This window comes from Pan troglodytes, chromosome 9 (assembly GCF_028858775.2).
Source record: "Pan troglodytes isolate AG18354 chromosome 9, NHGRI_mPanTro3-v2.0_pri, whole genome shotgun sequence".
Lineage (NCBI taxonomy): Eukaryota > Metazoa > Chordata > Mammalia > Primates > Hominidae > Pan > Pan troglodytes.
The window spans coordinates 58,386,752-58,405,985 of record NC_072407.2 but is presented as its reverse complement, the minus strand read 5'-3'; the positions used below and the strand labels follow the sequence as shown (position 1 = coordinate 58,405,985).

At 33.1% G+C, this 19,234-nt stretch overlaps 2 protein-coding genes across 2 annotated transcripts; one reads left to right on the top strand and one right to left on the bottom strand.

Annotated features, from left to right (window-relative positions):
- Window positions 1-377: 377 nt before the first annotated feature.
- Window positions 378-5,851, top strand: LOC100609139 (olfactory receptor 8J3). Its single transcript, XM_054661731.2, has 2 exons — window positions 378-406; window positions 2,078-5,851. The coding sequence occupies exon 2, from the start codon at window positions 2,857-2,859 to the stop codon at window positions 3,802-3,804; it is 948 nt and encodes a 315-aa protein (XP_054517706.1). The 5' UTR covers window positions 378-406; window positions 2,078-2,856; the 3' UTR covers window positions 3,805-5,851.
- An 11,402-nt stretch (window positions 5,852-17,253) lies between these two features.
- Window positions 17,254-18,192, bottom strand: OR8H3 (olfactory receptor family 8 subfamily H member 3). The gene has a single exon (XM_521946.3). The coding sequence runs from the start codon at window positions 18,190-18,192 to the stop codon at window positions 17,254-17,256; it is 939 nt and encodes a 312-aa protein (XP_521946.3).
- Window positions 18,193-19,234: the final 1,042 nt, after the last annotated feature.

Here is a 19,234-nt window from a genome sequence, read left to right as displayed (position 1 = left end):
CAAATTTTGCATGTTTTTTTCTAGAAAATTTTTTTTCATTTACTAACAAATTGCATATGTGGGTGTCTGTGTGTGGTATACTTAATATGAGCAAAATACTGTGTAACTGAAATGCTGACAAAGTCATATTTATAATTTCCTGTGTTTAGTCATATTGCATAATTCAATTATTCAGTTAGACTGAAACATAAAATATTATGACTTTTTCTAATGGAAAATTCTGAGAATAATTAACAAATATCCAAGGCAGTCTCCCTCAGGTAATTATGTACAATTTTTTATCCTTGAATCAGATTGAAACTTCAACCAAATGAGTCTCAAGGGTTTTAGAAAAAAACCTTAAATCTATTCTGTAGCTACCTGTGAGGGCTAAAGAAGTAGAAAGCAAAGCAGATTCTCTGTTGAAGTAAGTAGAAACATTGATCATTGACAATTTTTAAGGGCAGAATTTAAACTAGGTTATCACCAAAGATGTTGAAGGCCCCTATACTCTGCAAAACTATTTCCTCCCTTGCAATATAGGGCTATTAACTTAATGTTTTATGTTTTTCATCTATTTTTAACAAGGATCTTTGTCTATCATTATTTACCTAGTGCCCCTCCTGTCCTATTCTCATTTCCTATCTATGCACGTTACAGCATATATAAGAACATATTCTAAAGGCAGGATAACTTTATCTGAATGAAGAACAGATGTGGCATAGGCCATATTTTTTCCCAGATACGCATTTTCAAGAAATTAATTCTTGCCTGGAATCCTGGAATGCCCTTCCTGTGACTGATTAAATAGCTAATTCCTTCTCAACCTTTAGGTTTCAATTCAAATGCCACCTTCTCAGAAGAGCCTTCCTTGTAAAAGTATTAATATTAATATTCCATGTGATAGTACTCTCCCAGGTTATCCTAGTATATTATCTTGTTTGTTTTACTTATTATGCTTATTTAAATCTGCAATTATTGTGTTTATATGCCTTCTTCACAGATTTTTCTCTTCCCTATCATTACAATAACATATTCACGATCTGAGGGTCAGGTAATTTATCTGAAGCTCGAACATAGCCTGGAACAAAGTAGAATTTTAATAAATATGTGGAAAATAAGAGGATAATTCACAGAACCCAAAGGAAAAATTTATGCTTGGTATCATCAAACAAACTGGTACCAGATATCCAACAATGTTAGGAGTCATTTTGGTGTTATTTCTCTGTTTTTTTTTTTAAGTAGTCACTTCTTTATTTTTTCTCACTGTAGAATAATCATTTGTTTTTCTTTCTATTCTATCTCTTTTAGAAGGAGAGAAACTGAATAGCTCTGGGCTTTTAAAATTCAGATCTGTGTGATAATATATTCTTAACTTTCTGGAACTTAATTGTGAACTTTAAAATAAAGAACTATATAATAAGACTTATTTGGACCAGGTGCCCACCACTGGAACTATCAATTGTGACTCCAACAGGACATGAATTCACTTAGGGGCAAATAATCATGATTAAAATATACAACTCTAGGAAAGTGTTCATCCATACTAAAATAGCACGCTGAATCTATGGCAAATACATGCAACATAATTATCATAAAAACCCTCAAAATGAAGGTGTTTATTCCTGTTACAATAATATAAATATCAAAAAGCGTAAAAAAAACAGATCAGCTAAAATTAAGAGCAGGTGTATTGTGTAAATTTAAGAAATATAACATTTTATAAACAAAAAATTGAATTAAAAGAAAAATCATGAAAAAAACACGGAGAATTGTATGAACTTTTAGCACAAGGAAAAGAAGAGTCATGAGAGGGAGAAATAGAAAGTAGTACTCAGGAAAGCATAATGTTGAGGAATTACAAAAATGATAAAAATCTTACTGATTTTTTTTTTTTTTTTGAGACGGAGTCTCGCTCTGTCGCCCAGGCTGGAGTGCAGTGGCGCAATCTCGGCTCACTGGCGCAATCTCGGCTCACTGCAAGCTCCGCCTCCAGGGTTCACGCCATTCTCCTGCCTCAGCCTCCCGAGTAGCTGGGACTACAGGCGCCCGCCACGACGCAGGGCTAATTTTTTTTTTTTTTTTTTTTTTTTTGTAGAGAGGGATTTCACTGTGTTAGCCAGGGTGGTCTCCATCTCCTGACCTCATGATCTGCCCGCCTCGGCCTCCCAAAGTGCTGGGATTACCGGCTTGAGCCACCACGCCTGCACAAAATTTTACTGATATTATTTATGGAAACCTAAGAAGAGAAACAGCTACCTGAAAAATAGATCTGAAGAGATTTATCCATGTATTTTTGTTTGAGTTAATAAAATGGAAAGAGAAAAAGTAGTAAACAAACATGCATGTTGTAATTTGCAAGCTCAATATAGATCTAATACATGTTATAAAAGGATATAATTCTTAAAATGAAGAGTATAGTACCTATTCTTGAGGCAAAGGAAGAATTATCAGATTAGGAAATTGCAAGTAGCCATTGGATTATTTGGCGATACACAATTTCTTAAGCCTTTCTCATGATCAGTGCAAAAATCATCAGATACATCCCAGCTTCAAATGTTTGTAAGCTAAGAACATATTCTTAATTCAATTACACTGCAAGGCAGTAAACCCTCAAAGTGTTGCAGGATGCTGAAACAACTATTTACTTTACCATACTAAATTTACCATACTTGCTTTACTCTCTCCCAAGTGATTGCAAAGCTGATTTATTAGACTGAGAATACTGAGTTTAATAACAGAATTAGATTAATACATGACAAGAAGATCACACCCAGGAATTGTCCTTGCCATCTAGTGGAAGTCCTAGAAAATGATTCCTTAACGTCTATAACCACTTATTTTCTTCCTCAAACAGATGAATTTCCAAACTCTGACATGGCTCCTGAAAATTTCACCAGGGTCACTGAGTTTATTCTCACAGGTGTCTCTAGCTGTCCAGAGCTCCAGATTCCCCTCTTCCTGGTCTTCCTGGTGCTCTATGTGCTGACCATGGCAGGGAACCTGGGCATCATCACCCTCACCAGTGTTGACTCTCGACTTCAAACCCCCATGTACTTTTTCCTGCGACATCTAGCTATCATCAATCTTGGCAACTCTACTGTCATTGCCCCTAAAATGCTGATGAACTTTTTAATAAAGAAGAAAACTACCTCATTCTATGAATGTGCCACCCAACTGGGAGGGTTCTTGTTCTTTATTGTATCGGAGGTAATGATGCTGGCTGTGATGGCCTATGATCGCTATGTGGCCATTTGTAACCCTCTGCTCTACATGGTGGTGGTGTCTCGGCGGCTCTGCCTCCTGCTGGTGTCCCTCACGTACCTCTATGGCTTTTCTACAGCTATTGTGGTTTCACCTTGTATATTCTCTGTGTCTTATTGCTCTTCTAATATAATCAATCATTTTTACTGTGATATTGCACCTCTGTTAGCATTATCTTGCTCTGATACTTACATACCAGAAACAATAGTCTTTATATCTGCAGCAACAAATTTGGTTTTTTCCATGATTACAGTTCTAGTATCTTATTTCAATATTGTTTTGTCCATTCTAAGGATACGTTCACCAGAAGGAAGGAAAAAAGCCTTTTCCACCTGCGCTTCGCATATGATAGCAGTCACGGTTTTCTATGGGACAATGCTATTTATGTATTTGCAGCCCCAAACCAACCACTCACTGGATACTGATAAGATGGCTTCTGTGTTTTACACATTGGTGATTCCTATGCTGAATCCCTTGATCTACAGCCTGAGGAATAATGATGTAAAGGTTGCCTTAAAGAAATTCATGGAAAATCCATGTTACTCCTTTAAATCAATGTAATTTTAGAGCTCTATAAATAAATGAAGAGATAGTTCATGTAACCTGCCATTATGTAAGAGAAATAAAAGTAAGTTTACAAGCAATCCTAAGAATTACCAAGAGGTAAGATTTAAAGATCATTGAATTAAAAAAAAATACGTGGAAACATTTTGAGTTATGAGAGTAATACAAAACAAAAATATTATTTATTAACTTTGCCCAGAAATAATCAGGTAACCAGTTTGAATAAAATATTTTCAGGAGTAAGGAGCATATCAGTTTTTAAAAGATTAAGTTTTAACAGAGCTACAAAATAGGAACAAGAGAATTAAAGTGAATATTTTTCATTCTGTGGACTCCTTTTCTTCTTTCTGGGTATGATTGGTAGAGTGGATGCCTGCATCTTGAAAAACTGTAACTACAGATGACTAAAATCATTTTTACAACAAAGTTAGCAAATTTGAACTGACAATAATATTTAAAATAAAGCTCTTTAACTCTTAATATTGTTTGAATATACAATAAAGACATACTATCAATTAATACATATTTTAAATCCTCATCATATAATTGAAAATATTTTATTCCAATTAATATATTTTCTGCAATTTTTAAATAAAATGCTCAGACTACTATCACTGAATATGCTTTTATACTGGGTTTGCTTTGTAAACATCAGACTTTATAAAAATTTCCTTTTCTCCTTCCTCTAAATATCATTCATCCTTCATAGGTAAAACAAATGTTCTATTTTTGTATATTAATAAACTTTAAAACAACTTGTTCACGGGAGTTTCTTACATCATTAGAAATATTTTTTGAATTTTTGTTCTTATTTTCTGATAGTTTTTGATCCGTAAGTGTACACTTACACCTATTGTACAACTTATAATATATAGGAATAATCAGACTATATCCCAGACTTATCAAATAAAAATCATAAGGCAAAAGTCAAAAAACTCATATTATAAGTGCCAATGGGGATTCTGGCATTGAAACTTAGGAATATATCCTACAAATAAAGAACTAGACTGGAAGATACATATGGAAGATTATGTTGACATTCTGTGTGTGTGTTCAGTTTACTTGTAAGTAGGTTCTAGTGTTAAAGAGTTCCTTCAGGACTAAAGGACCAAAGAAACTAAATCTTCAGTCATGAATAATTATGAATAATTATGAAATGGTATGAATAATTATGATATGATATGAATAATTATGAATGATATGAATCATTATAATATTAAAAAGGAAATAAAACACAACTCTACAGTACAAAATTAGACTCAAGTAACTGGAAAAGTAGTGATTGGATATCTTTTAATTTGCCTTGGTGTTGAGATATTCAGTCTACTTTTCACGCCAATCTTTCTTCCACTTGGTGAAAGAATGAAAAGGCAGGAAAAAGCTATCTTGTTTGCATAAGATGAGATTTTTGAGGTAACATAATCACTTTTCCACAGCCCCAAATTCATTACCATTTTTACTGTGCATTACATTTCCATCATAATTTTTTTTTATAAAAAGTCATCTTTGGATTCCACTGAATACGTTTTCTAGTTAGGCCTTCTATTGAACAATGGAATAATATAACCACATGTTTAATAACAAAATTTGTTCCACCAAACTCAGTTTTTATAAACTATTAACAAGGTCCTCAAATGACGATTTTTAGATTTAGGAAGAAATGCTAGAAGACCATAAAATTGTTTGTAGCCAAATATGACAAATGAAATATAATGAATTTTACCAGATCTATTATATATTGATGTCAGGTTTTTAATTAAATTTTCAACCCTAAATATTATAATGCAATGAAAGTTTATCAGTTGAAAAATCATTGGTTTACCTAGTGCGATAATAAATGAATGGAGTACTATTTATGTGTATGCATGTAATAATCTGGGAATTCCTAATGAAGAAGAATTATCCTTCTTAGAAATTAATTTGCCAGAAATGTTTGGGCATCTATACTAGCCTGGTACTGTGAAGAGTATTCCAGAAAATATGACTTTATTTTGATGCTAAAGTAGGGAAAAATATTAAAACACTGAGTGCTTAATGATAAAGTCACTTCAGATGTATGTTTTTTTTCCTTTGTAATAAATTTTGTGTTATGCAAACTAAAGGTGCTATGAGTACAACTTTATTTGGAAGGAGATTTCTGGGTATCTTAATCTTCAGAGGTTTCTTCATAAAAATATTCAATCCTGTCTGTTTTACATGTCCTGTCTTCTGTGGATCTCCACACTTGGGTGTCCTCTATTACTTTCATTTATTGCCCAGCTTTTTTTAAAAAAGTGTTGCATATTTTTTTAAATGCAATGTTTATAGTAATGAAATGATTCACTACGAATTTACCATATATATATATGTATATATATATATATATGAGTGTTTATCCACCACTATTGATATTGCAAATTAAAAAGCAGGTTTATAAAAATATTATTTATTAAAGGAAATGAGAATTTTGAGCTAGGAAGGAGTGAATCCTTACAACGCTAAGTCAAAGAGATGTTGTTTCCTGCCAAATGATGTGATGTGAGGAGATGTGACCAAAGATGATATCAAGGATGAAAAGCTAAAATGCCAATAAGAATGGAGTGAGATGGAAAAACAAAATGTAGGAGGTGGAAAACAGAGGTGGAGCAAATGAAGACACTTTGGTATGACGTGTCCTGTGCTGTACCCTCTATGCATTCACTTCATAAATATCTATTAAGGAACATGTACAGTCTGAAAGACATAATGCAAGACTATCATATTACAGTGACAAGAACTTTGACAGGAGAAGATTGTGTAGAATTTCTGTATTGTGACTTGGGCCATAGAGATTAGGAAAGAATCAGAAACCAACATATCAAACTTAGAAAACTCCCTTACAGACACTAGGATCATCTTCTGATGATTACTAGGGACTAGCACTGTTCTTTGTGACCTACTTATAACTATAGAGAGCAACCACAAAGCTCTTAAACATACCAGAATAAAATTGGAAATAAACTTAACCAAAGAAGAAAAATATCTCTACAATGTAAACTATAAAACATTGATGAAAGAAATTGAAAAGGATACAAGAAAATCTGAAGATACACCATGTTCATGGGTTGAAATAATCATTATTAAGATGTTCATACAATCCGACACAATCTACAGATTAAAGCAATTCCTATCAAAATACCCACACCATTCTTCACAGAAAGAGAGCAAAAATCCAAAAGTTTATACACCAAAGTGCATATCTTGCTTTCCACCATTTTGCTTCATATCCTGCTTACCCCAAAGGATTTGGAAACATTTTTACATTTATCCACATAGGTGTCTTAATTTTCCTAAAGAAACATCCCCGCTCTCCAGAGGTGCCAAATAAATATTTATTGAAATCCATGTCATGAAGAATTTTCTGCCTGCCAAAAATAATCATTACTTTATTGCAGTAGGAGTGGGACGCTTTAAATTTAGAGACACGGATTTTTCTGGAAGAGGACTTCCCATGTGGATTCAGCTTGTGGATTGTACATCAATTGTCTTTTTTCTTGGAAATAAATTAATTTGCTCATTTAAAAAAATGATGCAGGAAGCATACGAGTACTTTTTCTCTGAGCAACTTGGCTTTTCAAGTTTCTGTTATGCTTCAGTCATTACATCCAAAATGTTTGGAAGTTTCTTGTACAAACAAAAAAAATTAACCTTCAATGCACATAGGCTACTCTCTCACCTTCATGACCATTGAGTGCTTGCTCTAGCTTTCATGGCCTGTGATCAATACCTGGTCATTTGTAACCCTCCCTTGTATATGGTCACCATGTCCCCACCCAGGAGTCTGCATTCAGCTTATGCCTGCCTCCTATAGCTATAGCTTCCTGATGACACTTTCACATTATCCTCAGCCTTTGCCTCCCTTATTGCCCCTCTGTATCATTGATGTTCAGTGGAAGCCTGTTCCTTATGTACTTAATGCTCAGAAAATTCTCTTGACACAGACAGGATGGCCTCTGTCTTCTACACAGTAGTCATTCCCATGTTGAACCCTTTGATCTGGAGCCTCAGGAACAAGGATGTGAAAGATGCCCTGAGGAAAGTCATTGTCAACAGAAACCAGGCATTATTTTGTTCATAAAATTAAGAAACAAACTTGAAAAAACAAAGGCATACATTCCTTCTGATCTGTTTTCTCCCTGTTAATAAAATTCATATCGATCTTAGTTGTCAACCAGTAAAGATCTGCTCACTATAAAGTGAAATAATTCTCTGTGTTCTTTGTAGGCAAATAATTACAATTACATGTAGAAGGTACCATAACAATTCACATCAAATTCTATTGTGCACATAAATATATGTATATTTTTAAAATTGATTATCTCATCTGATAGCTGCACAACTATGTACTTGTCAAGAATACACAGAAGTAAAGGCATCCAGAACAACAAGTTTAAAGATTATTGGAGTGCTTTAATAATATATTGATAGGGGTAGCTTAACAAAATACTTAAAATTAAATTCAAATAATATATTTCAAATTAAGTTGAATAATATTTTCCAATTAAATTACAATAAACTTAGACTAGTGGTTTTGACTAGAAGTGAGTTTCCCCACTAGAAAACATTTGGCAAGTTCTGTAAATATTGTTCATTTCATGGTGTTGAGGTGGTGTGAACAAACGTTATTGCTATCTAGAGGATAGATGTTACTTAAGCTGCAAAATAATCTAAAATTCACAAGATAGCCCCTCACACAAAAAACTTACTCAGTCCAGAATGTTAATAGTGACAATTCTGAGAAAGCCTACTTGAAGAATTGTTGTTTAATATCATTTGATTAATCATTGTTTCATTGATTTTAGTCAGGAGGAGAGTGCTTTTCCAGTCTTTTATAATATTGCTCTTTTCTTCTTTATTTCCTCTCTCAATTATTAAGACTGATATTAAAATTGAAAGTTAAATTATGTTTTTTCCTTTCTTATCTGTCAGTTTTGATGTCAAATATTCTGGGGCTTTTTGTCATTAGTACATAAATTTATTCTTTATTTTTATAGTTTTTAACTTTTATTTTAGATTCAGAGTCGTATGTGCAGGTTTGTTATACAGATCAATTTCAGGACACTGGGGTTTGGTGTACAGATTATTTTGTCACCCAGATAATAAGTATAGCGCTTGATTGATACCTTTCCCTCCTCACCCTTCTTCTACTCTCCAGCCTCAAGTAAGACCCAGTGCCTGCTCTTCCCTTCTTTGTGTCCACCATGTACTCAGTGTTGAGCTCCACTTTTAAGTGATAACATGTGGTATTCGGTTTTCTGTTGCTGTGTTAGTTCACTTAGAATAATCCTCTCCAGCTCCATCCATGTTCCTGCAAAAGACATGATCTTGTTCTTTTTATGGCTGCATAGTATTCCATGGTGTATACACATCACATTTACTTTGTCAGTCTATCGTGAATGGGCAGTGAGGTTGATTTCATGCTTTTGTTATTTTGAATAGTGCTGCAATAAACATTCACAGGCATGTGTCTTTGTGATAGAATAATTTATATTCTTTGAGTAAATACCCAGTAATGGGATTGCTGGGTCAAACTGCAGTTCTATTTTTAGGTTTTTGAGGAATCACATTGCTTTCCACAATGGTTGAATAATATACACTCCTGCCAACAGCGTATAAGTATTCCCGTTTCTTCATAACCTCATCAGCACCTGTTATTATTTTGATGTTTTAATAATAGCTATTCTCACTTATAAGTGAGAATATGTGATATTTGTTTTTCTGTTCCTAGATTAGTTTACTAAGGATAGGGAGCTAAATGAGAAGAACACATGGACACGTAGAGGGGAACAACACACACTGGACCCTGTCTGAGGGTGGAGAGTGGGAGGAGGGAGAGCATCAGGAAAAATAACTAATGGGTACTAGGCTTGATAACTGGGTGATAACATAATCTGTATTACAAACCCCCATGACACAAGTTTACCTATGTTACAAACCTGCACATATACCCCTGAACTTAAATGTTAAAAAATAATAATAGCCATTCTCACTGGGGTGAGATGGCATCTCATTGTCATTTTGATTTGCATACCTCCCATGATCAGTAATATTGAGGTTTTATTCATATGCTTATTGGTCACATGTATGTCTTCTTTTGAAAAATGTCTAAGTCTTTTGTCCACTTTTTAATGGAATTGTTTTTTTCTTGTAAATTTGTTTAAGCTCTTTATAGATGCTGGATATTAGACCTTTGTCAGTGGCACTGAATGCAAAATTTTTCTCCCATGCTATAAGTTGTCTATTTACTCTGTTGAGAATTTCTTTTGCTGTGCAGAAGCTCTTTAGTTTAGTTAGATACCTTGTCAATTTTTGCTTTTGTTTGGGTTGCTTTTGGTGTCTTCATCATGAAATTTTTGCCCATTCCTATGTCCAGAATAATATTGCCTACGATGTCTTCTAGGGTTTTTATAGTTTTGTGTTTACAGTGAAGTCTTTAATCCATCTCAAGTTAAATTTTGTATAGAGTACAAGAAAGGGGTCCAGTTTCGATCTTCTGCATATGGCTAGCCAGTTATCCCAGCACCATTTATTGAATACGGAGTTCTCTTCCTATCGCTTGTTTTTGTCAGCTTTGTCAAAGATCAGATAACTGTAAGTTTGTTGCCTTAGTTCAAGTTTCTCTATTCTGTTCCATTGGTCTATGTGCCTGTTTTTGTACCAGTACCATGCTGTTTTGGTTACTGTATCCCTGTAGTGTAGTGTGAAGTTGGGGACTGTGATGCCTCCAGCTTTGTTCTTTTTCACTTTTTTTAATTATTACCTTGGCTATTTGGGACCTTTTTTGGTTTCGTATAAATTTTATAATAGTTTTTTCCAGTCCTTTGAAGAAAGTCACTGGTAGTTTGATACGAATAGCATTGATTTGGGCAGTATGGCCACATCAATGATATTGATTCTTTCTATCCATGGGCATGAAATGTTTTTCTATTTGTTTGTGTCATCTTTGATTTCTTTGAGCAGTGTTTTGTAATTCTCATTATAAAACTCTTTCATCTTCCTAGTCTATTGCTAGATATTTTACTATTTCTGTGGCAATTGTGAATGGGATTGTGTTCCTAATTTGGCTCTCAGCTTGGCTGTTTGGTGGATGGGAATGCTAGTGATTTTTATACATTGGTTTTGTATCCTGAAACTTATGTAGTTTTATTTTATTAAACACAAGGAAACAATGCACACAAACCTTAAATAATTTGCTCGATGCCACATGGTTCTTAAGAGTGATGTGAGATTCAAACCTAACTTAGCTAACTACAGAGTTCCTTTTGCTTGTTATATATGGATTGAAAGAATTGACTGATCTTTTTACCTTACCAACTTACTTTTTTTGCTTCTAACAATACTTTAGGAAACATTATCAGTTTTCCTATAGCCACTGACAGAAATAAGAGAAAAAGAATGCACTTAAAAATATTGGTGAAGTGGTTTCTACTAAACCTAATAAACTTGCTAATTTATTCCACTCATTGGGATATAAAGAGTTTACAGGTTTTGGCACTCAGTGATCAAAAAGATAAAGACAAAAAAAAGAAAGAAAGAGAGGAGAAAAAAAGAGCAAAGAACTAAAATATTAAGAGAAGAGTAGATGTGATGAGTTATATCTGGATGGATTATGAGATCCCATTCAAGATGCAGAATGAGATACTGCAGTGGTAAGTGTGGATTTACCCAGAAGAGTAATATTTGAAGTCATACCAATGGGTAGGATTCAAAGGGTATACAGAGCTTCTCTTTCCACATAGGGTGTAGAAAGCTACAAAGAACCTTGCTCCCAACCTATTTAAAACACTTCAGTTAACCTATGAAGTCATAATTGTTGTGAGTCTATCTTGGAACTAAGGCTGTGCTGCAAATGGGACACATGAACTGTTTCACTTTTGGCAAAGGGTGAGAGAAAGATGAGGCCACCATACAGGTATGTAGGGATAAATTAGCTAAATTAAAAAAAAAAAGAAAACTTAAATCCAAGTGTGTACTATTGAGAAAATCAGAAAGTTCTAGATTGAAAGGATTTACATTCACTCTTAAAAGTTTTCTCTGCAGGCCCCTTCCAAATGCTTATGAGATTTACTAATAACATCAATTTTTCAAATACAGATGCTCCTGATGGTTGTTGACTAAAGAGCATTTACAACTACAAGAATAAACGTTATAGTGGAGAGAGTAAGGAACATGCATAAATATGACAGAAATTTCATCAGATAGTGACTACAGGAAGTGTCCAGTGAAGTACTGGGCCACCCACCCAACTCTCCAAACACACGCTCACAATATTGGAGACAAAGAATTCATTCAACCAGCTTATCAGTGGAGTCCATAAGGATGAGGAAACAATTTGTGAACCTGAAGATGAACCAATAGTAATTTATCAAAGAGAAAGAAAGTTAAAGAAAAAAAGTTGCAACAAAAGTATACAAGAACTCTATGGCAATGTCAAGTAGTCTAATAACAAACAGAAGAATAATGGAGAAGAACGGAAGCTTGAGAAGCATTTGAAGATACAGTGGTGAATAATTTTGTAAAAGTAAGAAATCCATCAAACCATTGGTCCAAGAAGGTAAGAGGATACCAGGAAGAGGATCCCAGGAAGGAGACATACAAAAAGTGAAACTAAATGAAGCCTATTTTCAGGAAAATAAATACACATACATACACACCTACACACATGCTCAGTGCCTACTTATGCTGAAATAATTGATAATCAAGAGACTTGTGCTCCAACTATTTTTGAAGTAGAGGGTCTGTAATAACATAAGAAAACATGGCTTCACACAAATAAAGAAATAGCACTAAAAATGTATAACTGAAAATAAAAAATAACAAATATTGGACATTTTAATTGCTTTAAAAAATAAATATCTAGCAAAACTATGCTGGTGCATTCTGGGTTTAAACCATACATAACAGTAAAATTTACCACAAAAAATAGCAAAATGAATGGAAGAGAAGATCTGACTTGACATTACCCTAAGGGTCTTATGTGAAAAGATATGTTGTAGATTATTTTATTTAAACTATAATACATAAACCGTGCATTTCACAATGCAGGGTCACCACCAAGAAGAGAGAGGATAAATATTACCAATATCAGGAATGAAATAAGGCATTTTATTATGATCCCCACAAGTATGGAAAGAAAAGAAGAATATTATAAACAATATTTTGCTAATAAACTTAAATGAAAAGTACTTAAATGAAAACTATTAAATGAAAAGTACAATTCTCTAAAGAAGCTTACATCAGAAGAAATGGGTAACCAGGGTAGCCCTATGCCAACTTAATAAATTGAATACATTCATAAAAACCATCCATATGAACAGTGAGCTTGAAATTGCCTTCCCAGTGTCAAAAAATCTCACCTTTTCCTCTGACTGGAATGCGGACAACGTACTAGATTAACTCTCTTCAATAACACAGAAGAGGACAACATCAAGGAGAAAATAGAGCAATAACACAAAAGAACCTGTGTCCTAGGATTGCCCTGTGAAAAACAGCTCCCACAAGTCTAGTCAGATCAAGAGTAATTGGATAAAACAGAGAAAATTCTGCAGGTTATATTTAAGAATACTTCTGTTGTAGTTGGGTCTCTCTGTTTCTGAATCATTTTAATTTTTTTTATTTTTTGGATCAGAAAATCCTTTATTCTGATAAATACAAGTTTTCTCGCCAGCATCATCCCATCAATATAATAATTAATATATTATTACTATTTTCATCTAGCCATAATTATTTGGAAGTAAAAATAGCTGTTCATATCTTGCTATGCTGAATTACAGGTTTTTTCATACTTATATGGCACTTTGGCAGGACACTAAGAACCAGAGGACTATGTCTTCGATTAGACAATATCTTACATAAACTGGTCTTTCTTTATTGAGTTATTTTTCTGTAAATCGGACTGTACATATATATTTGAGATTTAGCTAGTACTGCCAAAATCACACCATCCTCCTTCAGCAGCCCTAGAGAATGTATATTAATGGCATATACCTTTTAATAACCTCTGTTTTTTTTATGTCTTTAAAAATATATCAAATTCTATTTGTTTCAATGAGATTATAGTAGTAAACCATTGTATTTTTTAAAAAGTGGGAGAAGTTATTGAATCTCTCTGTGTTCCAGTTTCATGATCTATAAAATTCAGTCTTTAAATACATTTATTAAGGTACTGTTCTAGGTACTGGGGGAAAGTCCTATGCTCATAGAGCTTACATGATAATAGGGGAAAACTGACACAAAATAAAAGGCACAAGAAAAATATTTAGAACATCAGATGGGAATAAGTGCTATGAAAAAAGAAGAATGTTTGAAAGAGGATGTGAACAGGTACCAGTTTTAATAGGGTGGTGAGAGATTTTCTTGTCAAGAAAAGGATAAGAAAAAAATGATGCAGTTATCTTTGGGGAAAAAAAGTTTCAGGAAAAAGAAAATGGAAAATTTCAGGCCGTATTTCAGAAATATTATATAGGGTTTGTGAAGAAAAATTATGATCTAACCTACTGTTTAACAGTATAACTCTGGCTCCTACATTGAGATTAGACTCAAGAGGAATAAGAAAAAAAGTTAGGTGCATTCTACAATATTGAAGCAATAATTCTGAAGTGGAAAATATAGTTATCTTGGCCACGATGGCGGCAAAAACATGTTAAAACAGACACCAAATATAGTCTATATTTAGAATCACCTTAATATGCTGATGGAAAGGAAGTAAAGTGTGTTCAATAAGAAGAAAATTCCAAGAAAATTCTTAAGTCTGCTTGAACAAGTAAAGGGTGGTTTTCCATTAATGTGAGATTAAACTTTACATATTGCTAGTACTGACCTGACAGTTAAATTATAACAATAAATTATGTTAATTAGATATACATAAAGCCTTTGAATATTGCCTGACCATGGAAAGTGCTCAGAAAAATATATTATTATTGTTTTCCTCTAGCCATAATTATGTGGAAGTAAAAATAGCTGTTCATATCTTGCCATGCTCAATGACAGGGTTTTTTTCATATTTATATCATAGGGCATTTTGGCATGACACTATGAACCGGACAACTATGTCTTCAATTAGACAATATCTTACATAAAGTATACTTTACACCAATATAATAGGGAAAGTATAGGCCAAATGTGAACAGTCTAAATCTTTCATGTTGTGCATAGATTATTGTATACTTTTTAGTAACATTATGTGAATATGTTTTAGCCTATGTTATGAAGATGATAGGGTGGTCCTCATTAAATTAGAATGTAAGCAATTTCTCACCATGTGTTGACCACAAAGTGATAGATTCTGTTGGCCATCTTTGCAACCCAAATTGACAGGATCCATTTTCTAAATCATAGAAGTAGACATAAATGAAAGCAAGATAAAACCATAGCTTATAGAAATAAATAGAAAAATGGAAAGAACCTGTAAATACATGAACTTATATTATGCATTTATTAGATAAGAATGAGCCAAAAACATTATTAAATAAAAAATGTCGATTAAATACTTATTTCTAATTGCAAATGAAAACAAATACAGGGATCTATAAATATATATTCCTGAAAAAATGGATATCAAAGCAAAAATTAAATTATAATAATTTTACATGGCATTAATACTTGATGAACAAAATTGTGAAATAAATTAAGAGGAAACAATATGTATTTAAAAGATTTGAATACATTAGTTGGCAGTTTGAATAAGTGAAATTTTATTAAAATGTTAACTCCTGAAATAGAGGATACAGTCTATTTTAAACATTCCAAATGCACTTAGAAAAAATCAAATATAATTGTACAAACAAAAATTTCAATATATAAATGAAAACAATCTATCTAGTAACAGTTACAAAAGTTTAAACAAAAAAGACAAATACTTGGAAAATAAAAACTAGCTTCTAAAATATCCTTCAAATAGCAGATAAAAACAAAACTGTGTTTCCAGAATATGTAAGGAAAACATTTAAAAATAAAAGACATTTAAGCACACTACCTGACTAAAATTGATGGGATGTCACAACAACTGAATTCATTGTCAATTCTTTGCTTTACATCTTTTCTGTATTAAGAAATGTAAAATCAATGAATAAAGCATTTAATTCAAGGAGTTATTTTAAAACTGAAACAAACCTGTAGAAAACAGGAGAAAGGCAATGATTTTTAAAAACACACAGGATTTTAATAAAGAAGCAATTTGACACATTACGGAAATCCAGTTTTCACCTGTTTAGCATGCAAAGGACATATCACGGCATGTAGATTTTTAATGTGATGAATTTATATTTCAAGTCCAAAACATTGTGAAATGAGACTTGATTGTGCCCATGTATCAAGAAAAACTTTATGTTAGATTTGTCGATGACAAAGAGATTATCTAATGTTAAACTTGTAAATGAATACAGAAAGCTGAAAATCAGTATGTAGAAAGTGAGAGAAATTTTTGTTTATATGCGTTATATATGTGCACGTATTTGAAACTATTGATCTAGAAGAACATGCACAAAACTCAATATTTGTTTTTCTAAAACTGAAAACGAGTTTATTAGAGAAGTAAATAAACAAAAGAATGGCTACTCCACAGGAAGAGCAGCCAAAACTCAATATTTGTAGAGGATTTCTATTTTCTTCAATATTTTATAATATTTTCAAATTTTCTCTAACATTATATTAATATATGCTATTTTTTCTATAACATAATTCTACTGAAATATTTTACTTCTGAAATCCAAAATTGTGAGCTGCTGATTTTTTTTCTTTTTAGTTCTGTCAATTAAATTAACCGAAAGTAATTTGTAAAACACAATTTTACATTCTTGAAAAAAGGCATTGTGCAGTAATGTAGGTCTTCTAATGATAAGGGGAAGCATTAATTATTATCGCTTTAAATACTCTACAACTACCCTCTGATCAGATTTGGAGTTATTATTTATCTTGTGCACTTAGGGAAAGGAGGCTTAAGCTTTAGGTAACATATTAATGGCTATACATCTAAAAGTGTAGCATATTTAGAATCTAACTCTTGGAAAATTTTATTCCAAAGTAAGTACTCCTATCCACTCTGCTATAATTCTTCCCCACATAATAAATGGAATAACATCTAAAACTATTATCACCGTGTCTCAAATATTCTTTCCATAATAAATTTATCTACAATTGGAGAATACATAAGAATTTGAATAATATAATTAAAAATGACAACCATATTTTCTTATTTTCCACATCAGTTGCTTCAAAACATGACACACATATTATGATTCTAATTACCATTTGGATTTCTAAAAACATATGCCTTGAAATGTTTTAAATCATGTTTAGTCAAGCAAAGAGTAGCACAACAGAAATGCAAATAAATTAAAGGATTCAATTGTTTTTATAGAGAGACTAAGAAAATACCCAATAGGAATGAAAGAAAAGATGAGATTAAATGTTCCATTCCTGCTATTTTAATTACCTGGAGTCCTGTCTTCTCTGCATGACTCTAATGAGAGCATTTTTCACTTCTTTGTTTCTAAGACTATAAATGAGTGGATTCAGCATGGGAATCACAATAGTATAAAACACAGAAGCCACTTGATCTCTTCCCAAGGAATAAGACTTTCTTGGCTTTAAGTAAGTAAAAATCATAGTTCCATAGAAGATGGTGACTCCCAAGAGATGAGAGACGCAAGTAGAGAAAGCTTTCTGCTTTCCTGAAGTGGAATTAATTTTCAGGATGGTAGAGAGAATGGACACATAGGATGCAGATATTGTGATAAGGGACACCATCAGGGTGGAACCAGCGATAATGAATATCAGCATTTCAGTGTTGTCTGTGTCAGTGCAGGACAGAGCTAAAATTGGGGAAGTGTCACAGAAAAAGTGATGAATTATGTTTGAGTCACAGAAATGCAATCTGCTCATGGAAACCACATTGACAAAGGAGTCCATAAAGCCAATCACATAAGGCCCAGTGATGAGAGCGAGGCAGAGCCTTTTGGACATAATAACTGTGTAGTGTAGAGGACTGCAGATCGCTGCATAGCGATCATAGGCCATTGAGGAGAGAAGATAACATTCAGCAGTACCCAAGAAGACAAAAAAGAACATCTGGGCAAAGCAGCCCGTGAAGGAAATATAGTTGGAAGTCAGTAAGTTCGCTAAGGTTTTAGGTGTGATGACAGTTGAGTAACTGAGGTCAATAAATGACAGGTGAGTAAGGAAAAAATACATGGGAGTGTGAAGCTGGAGGTCCAGACAAATTATCAATATCATCCCCATATTCCCCAGCATAGTAATTAGGTATATCAGGAGAAATAGCATAAACAGAGCCATCTGGACCTCTTCAGAGTCTGACAGTCCCGTAAGGATGAAGTCAGCCACATTTGTGTCATTCCTTCTACCCATCATGTTCACCTGCTCTAAACTGCTGAGAAATCAAAGCTGATACGTAGCAGGGGCGCCTGTAATCCCAGCTACTGGAGAAGCTGAGGCAGGAGAATCGCTTGAACATGGGAGCCGGAGGTTGCAGGGAGCCGGAGGTTGCAGTGAGCTGGGATCACACTATTGCATTGCAGCCCCAGCAACTGTGCCAGACTCCGACTCAAAAAAAATAAACAAAACAATCACAAAAAATTTTCTGTTTATATGAATGACCTAGTATTTAATAATTAGTTTAACCTTCTACAAATTGCTAATAAATTTATAGAATATGACTAAAGAGACTAATTTTATTGCCAATATAGATATAAGTTCAAATTAACATTTGCATATGTTATAATAAAATGTAGCATATTGCATAATTAGAGTGAACCTGACATTGTTCTGAATGGCTTCCTTTATTAATATATTTAATCCACCTGAAAATATTATACCATAGATACTTACTATTATCCACATAGTTTAGGTGAGGAAAAAAAGAGTATGGAAGGTTGGAGTAACTTATCCAAAGTCAGATCAATTCAATGTTGACACTGATTCTACAAAGATATATTCCTTCAGAGAGAAGTCTTATAATACTACACTCTTGTTTATAAATAATTTCAGAAAACTTGAGAAAAGAGGTGGACATGTAATAAAAAATGAGAAGAAACAGTTTTATTATATAATTTACTGCCCTTTTGTTTCCAATATTATTTAATAATAATTTTCAATAAATTTCACCCTTGGGGATTTTAGTTAGCTACATTAAAATTATAGACAATATATAAGTATTAATTTATAAAAGATGTGATGTTTTCCTGACATAACTAATCAAAATCTAATTTCTTCCAAAAAATTATATTTTCAAAATGTATACTTTGCTTGTAGACTCTGATTCTGGCAACTCTACATTTGTTTCACAAACCCTGACATTACTTAGGGTAGAGAGTAAATGATATGTGTATATATTAATATATACAGTAATATATATTAATATATTATTCTGAGAAAGTCCCCATTTTATTTCATC